General features: G+C 33.7%; 1 protein-coding gene across 1 annotated transcript; it reads right to left on the bottom strand.

Moving 5' to 3' along the window:
• Positions 1-1,487: 1,487 nt before the first annotated feature.
• On the bottom strand, positions 1,488-9,178 carry LOC149540135 (uncharacterized). Its single transcript, XM_089801320.1, has 6 exons — positions 8,864-9,178; positions 4,006-4,078; positions 3,569-3,662; positions 2,542-2,652; positions 2,222-2,276; positions 1,488-2,144 (listed from the first exon to the last, which is right to left on the bottom strand). Exons 1-6 carry the CDS (start codon positions 8,894-8,896, stop codon positions 1,701-1,703), a joined length of 810 nt encoding a protein of 269 aa, XP_089657446.1. The 5' UTR covers positions 8,897-9,178; the 3' UTR covers positions 1,488-1,700.
• Between the last annotated feature and the right edge of the window lie 2,200 nt (positions 9,179-11,378).

The following is an 11,378-nucleotide window of genomic DNA, read 5'->3' as shown; positions in this document are numbered from 1 at the left end:
CTACAATCAATATTAATAAAGGAAAATTAGACAGTTGCTTGAGTCACCTTTGAACTTCTAATTGGTAAATCAAGTCCCACGTCCTTAATTAAGAAAAAACTAGACTTCTTTAATAATATCTATAGATGTTGATTAGACCATTTATCAAAGGTGAACAAGTTTATTAATATCAAAAGCACGCACATCAAAGGAATGGCAAAATGTTGAAACTTAAGATTCATATCAAAACTACCCATGCATAATTGTACTAATAGTAATTTTGTTATAATATTTAACTTTTAATATGATAAATAAAAATTGAAGTTGAATCACTAAACACATTTTACTATGTAGCATCTTTACATGACAAGTGAATTTGGATAAGTAACATATCAAATAGTACAATTTCAACTTATACATCTAGACTCTTTTATTATTATCACTTGCATTTCATTAATTTATTTGAGGTTAGTTGTATTTATTTACATTGTGTAATAATATTTCAAGAATAGGCAATAGTAATTTATCTAAGCAAATTATTCATCTCTAGACAAAGAAAGTGATCACTTACAAATCTTATCATCCTAGTTAAATAAGTATGGATTGATTAGAGGAGATAATCCATCACTTGAGCTGACTAAACTTCATGCTTCTCAAAATCTAATGTAGAAATTTTCAAATCACTCCCATTTTTTTTTGCAGCGATTGGCAAGTACCTTGCTTAGACACCATTATCACTTACGATACCACATTAGCATGTGTTTTACCAAAATATCTTTAAAAACTAAAAAATATCATACCTATACTTGTACACTAAGTCATACATTTTATTGAATCAAAGGTTGTTATCATGAACAGTAACAACTTTCTAATTCCAACTATTTATACAATATCATAAAAATATTAACTTTTAAACCAGCAAATAATATTATAATTGTTAAAATGTGTTATCTACTCAATCCTCTCCGTAGGAATTGAATTACTAAAAGGAACTATCTATTACGTGATATTCATATATTTCATGGTTAATACAATACATCATTAAGCACTTTACAACCATCGGGAACTTTAAGGATTGTTGCATCTCGCTTCTATTATTTTCCCTAGATCCTCATTATAATCAAATGCGCTTTCATTTCGAATTGCATACAATGCTTCCCCTGATGCGTTATTTGGAATAAGTCTTTACAGTTTAATTTATCAACAACTTCTTTCACAATACTCCTTGGGAAAAAGGTGTTTACGGTGAAATCATCCTTTCAAGGTGTTGGGATATGATCCCTTTCGTTTTTCTTTTTTACTTCACCACGGGGCAAATCCCATACAGCATGTGGCAATCCAAAAATAAATTTGTCTCATTGAAATCCGAATAAAGTGGAACTTCCAGAGCTCGGAGCAATACATGATGCTAGATTCTAATATCATCGAAAAAGAATGTTAGAGCTGTGCCCTTGGGTGGTTAATTCAACTCAAAAAACTGAGGCATTCGAAGTGATGAGAAACGAATCTCACAAATCTGTACAACTTTGCATTAGATTTTGTCATAGTTCACAGCCAATTATCGTTTCATTCTGTTGTACATTTCTACCATCCTACGATGCTAAGACATAACTAGATGGTTAAAACCAGACTGTTAATCTTGCATTTGTAAATCTAAAATCTAATATCAGTATGACTTTAGAAACACGTATTTACATGTGCTTCAAAAAGACATGGTACAATTATATGTCATCATTGTCATAATCATCTTCATCTTGATCAATAGTTCTACTGAAATGCATTTGAAGTTGCAAGGGTTGCATAATTACATCATCTCCATCTGAATGAGATGAACTAAGATATTGCTCTTCATGTTTAACATTTTGTTGCATCATTGCAATATCCCCATTTTCATCTAAATCCAAATTGAGATCAAAACCTCTTGCAAATATGGTGTTATTTGAACCCACATTTTCTTTAGATTGATGTGCCTCGGCGTTATTTTCTGTACGCTCTTCTGGAGTTGTAACCTGTGTATCACTATGTTCTGGAGACAAATCCAGGTCCTCTTCATATTTCTCTTCTACAGCAACAGTTCTTGTACTTGATTTACTGCCTCTGCCCCTCCCTCTCCCTCTGCCTCTGCTTCTACCCCTTCCTCTTCCCCGTCCTCTACAACTATCCACCTGAAAGAACACGAAAGAGTCATAACTACTGCCATAGAAAATGGATGACCAGATCACTATTGACATTTATTACTTACCACTTTAGGCCTCTTAAGTTCATCGTCACTTTCTTTATCCTCCTCATGAGCTTTTCTGTAGCAACAAGGTGCCATATGTTACGTTACAAATGACTAGAGGTGCATTAAGCATCCCAATTTCCAATATCTACTGAAACTTTTTATTTCTCTCCGAACTTGTTAACACTAGAAGGTAACAATAGAAAACTTACTGTTCATTAGAAACTTTAACATCAATTCCATTTAAGATAAAATGATAGGAAGTTAATACAGCTATTGTTGTTATTTCAAACCATTTAAGCTTTTCATCTGTAATTAAATAAAGCGGGATCTAAAAATACCTCCTCCTAGCACCATGCCTGTCTCCTCCAGTACCATGACCCGTGTCCGGGACCTTGCTTACTATTTCTTGTAGGAAGTCAAAAACATTAAACTTCTCAATGCATTGTTTCCTGAAAGACGAGAAAACAAAAAAGTCACAAATGTGTTAATGGATCTTAAAATATATAATAAAGTAAACTATCATGTATAGCAGTAACTTAGTACGTACGTGATTAGACTGACCAATCATAAAGAAGAAAAATTGATTGGACGCCAAGAGTGTGCGCATTGATCATTTGAAGTTATTTCCAAAACATACAGTTTTAGTTTCCCGTATCCCATAATTGTCAAGATATCTTTCCACATTTTTCCAACCAAAATAGATGATCTCCAAATATCAAATATGGTCACAGACAGGAAACGTTCGTCCTGGTCAAATCAAGCGAGGCTTGGCATCTGACAAGGGTAACCTAAAGGTAGTACTACTTAAGGGCGCATAATAGCCTTTTAATTTATCATTACAATCCAAGCTCTGATTGGGTCTACATAACAGGGCTGTGGTTGTGTTTTTCTTTGGACGTTTCTACCGTTTGTTGTTCTTCTGGTATGGTAGTTTGATCCTCCTGGGAGTTTTTCCTGGTTTTGTTATCCCGTTTTGGCTTGTCAATGAGAGTTTCGATGTTAATAATTTTGGTGAATGTGACGGTTGGCCTACCCGCTGTTCTTGGGTGCTTTTGGCCGTAGAATTTTCCTATTCAGTCTTTATTCTTTTAGTTCAGGTGGCAAACGCATTACTGCAGCACTTCGGTTTTCCTCTGGGAGCGTAGACACCAATAAAATACCCAATTATTAATCCAAATGAAAACTAGATACTAGTTTTTCCATGCAAACAAAATGGATAGTCTTCGCAGTGCCCCAGTTATTGGACCTTCTTGCATTCATAATCCGCTATGGTTCCAGCCCACTTATTTGTAGGCATGCAGTGGAAAAAATAAAATAAAATAAAACATATAGTAAAACTAAAAATATTAAATATGGAAGACTTACAGATGAAATGCAGTTATTGTTTTGGCTCCCCTCTCGAGAGTTACATCAGATGTTTTGTCACAGAGGGACTGCAAAAATAGTTCCGTAGCTTTTGCTGCAAAACAGAGAGTTAGAATGGGAAAGGCTTGTATCACTTGGGCTGATTCTTTTCATTATGCATACACAACACCCACTTTGGGTATTAGACTACACTTATAAACCAGCATTAAAGATTTGAGGTCACAGGTTACTTGGAAAATAAACTGTACGACCTAGATGGAAGTTAAAAACGAAAAGAGAAAACAAAAACCGCCTAGGTAATTGTTACAAAACAACCTTGAAAATAGAATGTATTCCTCAAAATTGCATTTTATTTAGGTAAATGTCTGCAATATAAGGAAACAAATAAAACATATTTCATATTTACAATGACAGAACATTAGGTGTTAGCTACTCACATACTAGAAGGGGCACAGCCTGAGCAATCTTTCCAACTTCTTCATCCGTTTGCATAATCTTTTTAATCCTAGCCTGCAATCACAAGAGAGATGTTTAAGGAAAGTCAAACACCAGCAACAAATACCGTTTTCTTTGAAGTAGCTCTTGTGCGCTCTATATATCTGAAGCATCACATCAATTAGTATTATATTTACTAAGGAACAGGAATATCTGCACAAAAAGTTTACAAGAAAAACTTCAAGAACATTAAAAATCATTCTAATACTGTGAATGCAAATGTTTTATTTGAAAATAGAAATCATACACACCCAAGAGCCTTAAATGTATATTTGATGAATTATTCATCTCTGTTGAAACTCTAAAAACTGAATAGTTAAATACAATCTCTCATTATGTTGACATGATAAGACATAAGGGACAAATCATACAATTCTACACAAATAAGCATATGATATCCACTTTTTACAGGCATGGTGAAGCGATTTTTTTATATTCGGTTGTCCTACATCTCTCATATTTCCCAAGTAGTAGAGCATTCTCAAGTTTTGTCTTTAAAAATAAGACTTCAGATAATCCAAACTAACTACAATACTGAAACCTCCTAAGATCCATATATTCCTTATCCTTTTCTATATATCCTCTTAGCATGGTGAAGGAATTTTTTGATATTTGGTCGTGCTACATCTTTCAAATTTCCCTAATTAATAGAGCATTCTCAAAATTGTCTTGAAAAATAATACTTCAGATAATCCACACTAACTTCAAACTGAAACCTCCTGAGATCCATATATTTCTTACCCTTTTCTATATATTATTTCCTTTTTCTAGTGCAATTATAAAAAGATGTAGTCTTGCTGAGTGCAAGGCCCCTAGACGCCTAAAAGGGATGAGGCCGGGATCGTGCCCCAAGCAAATTTGGCAGAATGGATACCCCTTAGTCCTTGGTTCTTAACCAAAGAGGCTAGGCGAAAAAAACTGACCTCCATCAAAAAAAAAGATGTGGCTAACAGCAAAAATATTTTTTATCCTTTTTTATATATCCTCTTAGCATGGTGAAGCAATTTTTGATATTTGGTCGAGCCAAATCTTTCAAATTTCCTTAATTAGTAGAGCATTCTCAAAATTGTCTTGAAAATAAAGACTTCAGATAATCCAAACTAACTTCAAACTGAGACCTCCTGAGATCCATATATTTCTTACCCTTTTGGGCCTTTTCTATATATTATTTCCTTCATACTGTTTTCCAGTGCAATTATAAAAAGATGTGAATAAAAGCAAATATTTGAAGGTTGTAAAATTCAGCTACTTATTGGTATGTTTGTCATTGCATCAAAAGTTCGAGCTTTCAACAAACGTCACAAACACCAGACTTATCCAGATCCACAAGAGGTAGTTAAGCCATGTCGTGAATCCCGAAAGAGGTGCTGACCACCAAGTCAACAATCTCCCCCTCAGCACTGAGGGTTCCACACTGACGGAATGAAGGAGACCTCCCGAGATTTGAACCTGTAACACAAGGCTCTGATACCAATTGTTGGTATAATTTCCGTTGGGCCAAAAGCTCGAGCTTTCAATGAACATCACAAACAGCAGACTTACCCAGATCCACGAGAGACGATTAAACCATGTCACGAACCCCGAAGGAGGTGCTGACCACCAAGTCATACATCACTAATCATGTGGAAATTATGGGAAAAAAGGAACCAAAGGATATTTGAAGGTCTAAGACAAACTCCACTGTCAAGGCACGCTATAGTTGAATGTTCTGCAGGAAGCTGCTCAAAGAGACTATGCATGCCAATGGGCATCATACTGCTGTCTGAACATTGAAGAGAAGGTTCGGGTGCATGGCCAAATAATTTTCATTTCATCCTTGTTGATCATTTTTCTGTTCGAACACTTTTGCTTTTTGGATTGTTGGTTGTCATCAGTTTCAGTTAATCCTGTAGAGGTTGTTGGACATGATCTAATCTGTAGATATGGCTGTAAATGCAAGATAATTTTAGATGAAGGGAAATCGCAACAATAATTAACCTAATAGGTTCAAAGGTGATGATAAAACAAGCTTGCATTATAAGAGAAGATCTGCAAATGTTGTAGATTTACTAACAATTAAGAAGTTAAATGAGTTTGGAGCTGAGAAATGAAAAATAAACAATGAAAACCCTTTCAGCTTAAATAAGAAAGACGACAGAAGATCACACTGGTCACTTCAGAATAAATTTATTTTGGGACCAGTAAATTTCAGACTACTTAAATAACAAATTCACAATCGGACCAGTAGAGTTCAGCTGCAACATATGTTGGAGAAAAAAGAAAGCTAATTCAATATTTTCCCTTTGCCTTTGTTGCAAACAACAGATGCAGATAAGGCCGTGTCGTTTTGGCATGTCTGCGATTTTATTTTTGTAGGGAAAAATCAAATGGCAAGTTTATATTTGGGTTTTTTGGTCTGGTTAGGGAGAAGAATTTGGACTTCCCATTACTGAATTTGATAATGGAGCAACTTGAAAGTTCTCATAAGATAGTCCAAGCCACTCGAGACAATCTGAAAACTACGACTGATCAAAGGAAAAGAGTATTACCAAAGGTATACAAAAGAGAGCATGGAAAAGTATTAGTGCATCCAAAACTATCAGAGAACAGGGGAAGGGAGTGGAAGTGAAAGGGGGGGCCAAATATCTCTTTTTCGAAAAAAGGTGTCACAGAGAAGATAAGTGTGAGCAGCAGTCACTGGAGAGCAACGCAGATGTTTGTGAGTTGGTGAAGACACTGAAAACAGAATTCGGAAAAAGACCAATGATTTCTTTAAAACAAATAATTTATGGCAACCTTTAGCAGGACAGACTAAAGCCGAGATATTAACAACACCCCAAGCCTTTTTGTCCATGCATTTTAAAATGATTGCAATAATGAGAATCTGAGATATACAGTCATAATTCAGTAGAATAGATACCCATCAGACAGGGCTTTCTAACCATACAATACCTGGTGTCATTAGCTTAGTAGAACACTCTTGCAGAACGTGACTAACACACTTTTAAATTTTTATCAATTGTTATAAAAGAAAACTTTCAGATATTAAAGATCTCAACATGAAAGATTGATTTGCAGTTTTGCAGCAATAGAGTTACAAAATGGAAAGATTTAACTTCGATCCTATACTGGATTGCTTGTAGTTGTCACTGATCAATTAGGAATTAATCAGATCAGATAAAATTGAATATCATAATGAAATCTTCGTTAGAATTAAGAACGTATTAAGAACCTGAAAGAAATTCAATAGCACTTTTGAAGGAGGAAAAATATGTGTAGTTGTCTGCAGTTTTGCTCAAGTAAACAGTTGATTTGGTACAACTTGGAGAAAAAAGAAATGGTAGATGTCTAAGTGACAAGTTGTGAATTTAGAGGAGGGTTTCAATAATCATAGAGAACCCAGACTAGAACAAATCTGGAATTTAAATAAAAATGTTAAAATGTATTGAAAAATTCAGTGCCAATATCAAAATTCAACATGTCAGAGGGCTTCCAGGATGACTTGAACCAAACATACCTAATAAAAAATCACAATACAGTGCCGGGAATAACACGTTTGTTTTAACAATACAAGGCCAAAAAAAAGTTGATAGGTTTGGATGTGCTGCTCCTTTACTTTGTGATAAGTTTTCATGCTTTGGTGGTTACTGATATGGTAAGGCTATGAAACAATATTTTTAATTGGTTCATCAGTCTTCTATAAGATGTTACAAATTCAAATTAAAATGAAATAAAAATAATTAAAATGCAGCAGATATGAAATAGAAGGGAAAAAGTGTATAGGATAGTTATATCATTATTTGAAATATTTGAATTTAGAAGAAAAAATAAAATTTTATTTACACTATTGTTTAGAAAATATAATTCAATAAGAAAAGGTTTAAAAAGAACGAAACTTTGTAAGAGAAATAATTCTTTTTCAATCTTGATTCTTAAAAAGTTTAGACCTTCACAAACAATAATCTAAATCAACTTTCTAACACTTGTAAACATTAATTAAAAGTAAATCAATTTATTAGTTTCTCAACAACGCCTTCCTCAATTTTATTTAACCTTTCTATATATTATTTACAATATCTTATATAAATTTTTCACAAATTTAAAACTGTTTCAAATTTTACAACAAGATTGAATGTACAAAATATCTGGAAAATTTTCTAATAATAAATAATTCACTGAATTTTGATATTTTACATCAAAGTCAATAGAAGAAAGATAACAGGATAGGGTCCCAATATAAACAAAATACTATTCTCCAAATAGATAAGAAAACCAGAATTGAAATCAAATCACACTTTAATTTTTTAATATCTTTATTTTACTAAAAAGTGAATTAATTGGAAAGCAAAATCTAATTACGGCCTGGATTAAAGTTCTGATCCACCCTGACTTTCCAGCATCTTTCAAATTTTGAATTGGACCAATTTAAATAAGAGCTCTATTAGAACCCTAAATTTGACTTTCGAAACCCTAAATACATTTTACCCAGACAAGCAAACTCGAAAAACCTCTCAATACGATCACCATATCCATCTAATCTACGCAAGATTTGCAATATCTTTCAGATTTCACACCAAAACAAAAGAATTAGAAAACAAATTGACAAATAAGAAAGGTTTCGATAAAAGCCCTACAATAGCATAAATCTTCTAAAACCATTAAGATTTCAAACCAAAACGAAACAACTTCACCGAAAAAAAATGCCTCCATTAAAAATTCAAGTCTAACAGCTTTAAGATTTCACATCAAAGAAAATGAAATTGCAAAATGCATCTGAACATTGAAGGGGAAAAAAAGATCTCAAAGAAGCAAAGCCCATACCGCCGGAATTCGCGTGACGAGCTTCTTCTTCATGGTGATACTTCTCTTTCATGTAAAAACTATTGCAGACACAAATCGCTACAATCTCCTCCAGCAGCCTCTCATTTTAATGAAGATCGGCAGTGCGTGAGGTTCGAACTCTGGACCTCAAGAAATCCTAAAAAACAAAAAACCGCTATCGGTTGGATAAGACAAACCGGTAAACCTTTCCCAGCAACCAGGAAACCGCTTTTCGGGTGTGAAAACCGCCTTCGAGGGGATTATTATTACCACCTAAATCTGTCATTCCAAGTTTTCACGCGATAATCAAGGGATAAATTCGTGGCCTTCGTATTCCGATTTATCCTGGATTGTCGTGACCAGAGATTTAACCATGGTTAAGTGTGGTGTGATTAGGAGTTTTGGCCTTATCGTGTTTTGTCGTTGAAAGTCGTTTCCTTCTATTTTTGCAATGCATTTTCATTGGCCCTCTACATCGATTCAATCTGTTAATTAGTCCTTTTTAATTGTTTTTATCCCCATATAACACAAGATTCTTTATTTACTTTTTTTAACTTTTGTTAGTAAGGACTTATGTAGACTATTAATATAAATAATGATAAATATTTAATTATTTTGTGTTAAAATATAGTAGATGTGTCATAATTGAATGTATTTTTTAAGTGTCATAAATGATATGTTCAAGGCCTTTTCAATATGAAGTTAGTAAACAATTCACTTTTGAAATCAATGGTTTAGGTATAATTTATGAGATGGACGTACAATTCTGGAACTAATTTCAATTGTATAATTTATAGTAATATAAAAGATATGATAAAAAATATAAAAAAGTGTCTTTTATTATTACTTTCTATTGATAGGAGTATCTTTAATAATAATAAATTTATTTTTTTAATGCAAAAAGTAAAAGATCTTGTACATCGTTATTAGTTCATACCAAACGTTATTATTTAATAAATTTAAAAACAACATCTATTACAAAACTTTCTTTAGATAATCTATAATAAGTACATAACATACTAATGTCACAAACAAAAAATTAAAAGATAGATCATATAGCTAATCAAATCCATGTTGTCTAGGGCATAGGTCCATCGCACTGTAGTCTTTTTCCATCACGGACAATTACATTGTATGGGTTTGTCATAAGTGCCACCCAAGTGAAGGTGGCGCTAGAGGACCACTAGCAACTAGGACTAGTGGGTTGGCTAATTAACAAGAAGTAGAGATAGGTGTTGCAACAACATGGTGGGCATTTGTCATGGGAACTACTATGAATGTTGCAGTCAATGGGACATCGTAGGGTTGTTTCTGCACTATTTTTGCCTCTTTGATCTTCTTTGAGGATTGGCTAAGAGTAACATCAAAATCAAACTCTTCATTTGACTTGGTTGAAAAGCCATAGGCAACATGTTTTGTATTAAAAATAGCTTCACAATCTTTGGGAACCCTTAGAAGTTTGTGTTCTTTGACTTTCAAGACCATAGCAACCTGCATGGAAGTATTACTAGCAATGAGTCTCCACAGAGACTAGCTAAGAATTCTAGCCCTAGTATCGAAAACATCATCATTCTTCATTTGTAAATGTGCCAAAATATGTGAAGAGAAGGAATAGACTAGAAAAACTTACAATTTTTTCCAACTCTCAAGGATTTTCCAGGGATAAATTGTAACAAAGTGAAATTACCATTCAAAGAAATGCCAAATAGTCCCCATACTTCCTTGGAAAATATATAATCACAAAACACATGAGATATGGATTCACAAAAAATGGAAAAAAAAAAGGACAAGATATTTGGTTCACCATTTGGTTTTTTTAATTATAAGCTTGTGTAGAAGAAGGTGTCACATGAAGCATAATATTTTTGGTTCAACAAGGACATGCTACTGATTCATAAGGTGTTTTCTCGAGCTGGGGTAATCAAGGTTAGGGTTCCACTTAGACTTCCAATGTTCAAATATCTCATTGGTTCTAGAGAGAAATGTATAAATATATTTTGCTTTGGTAATGTGTAAGGGGGTACCATCTGGCAACTTTAGCAAGAATATACCAAAGGCTTTGCTATAAGATCTAGGCAATTTAATGGATAAGCATACTTCCTTCAGGATGGAATATTGATGTAGGAGCATCCTTGGGCTATTGGTAATCTTTCATCACCCAAAAATATATTTGTTGTTTTATGTTTTACAGTTACCTGTCTAACAGTTTGTATTAGCAAACACTTGTTTTTTATTTCTAGATTTTGCGAGCTTGACTTCATGTTGTGGACATATCATGGATCATTACCCTATGTGCGCATAATCCTATGTGACAACTGGCAAAAGTTATGCTTCATCTTCTCAAGTGATGTTTTCTATATTGTTCTTCATGCAATGTTTGGTATTTAATTCGGTGAGGTTCTATATTTAAGAGTTAGCTTACGCACTCTTGGATCTAGGCAATTGGATAATGTGTGGAACTATACCTAAGGCTGCATAATGTTATCTCGTGTATTATGTATTTAGTCATTAATTT

This window comes from Cupressus sempervirens, chromosome 9 (assembly GCF_028749045.1).
Source record: "Cupressus sempervirens isolate cs-2001-9-10 chromosome 9, ASM2874904v1, whole genome shotgun sequence".
Classification (NCBI taxonomy): domain Eukaryota; kingdom Viridiplantae; phylum Streptophyta; class Pinopsida; order Cupressales; family Cupressaceae; genus Cupressus; species Cupressus sempervirens.
Note: the sequence above shows the minus strand (reverse complement) of the source record. Positions and strands in the feature narration are given on the sequence as shown.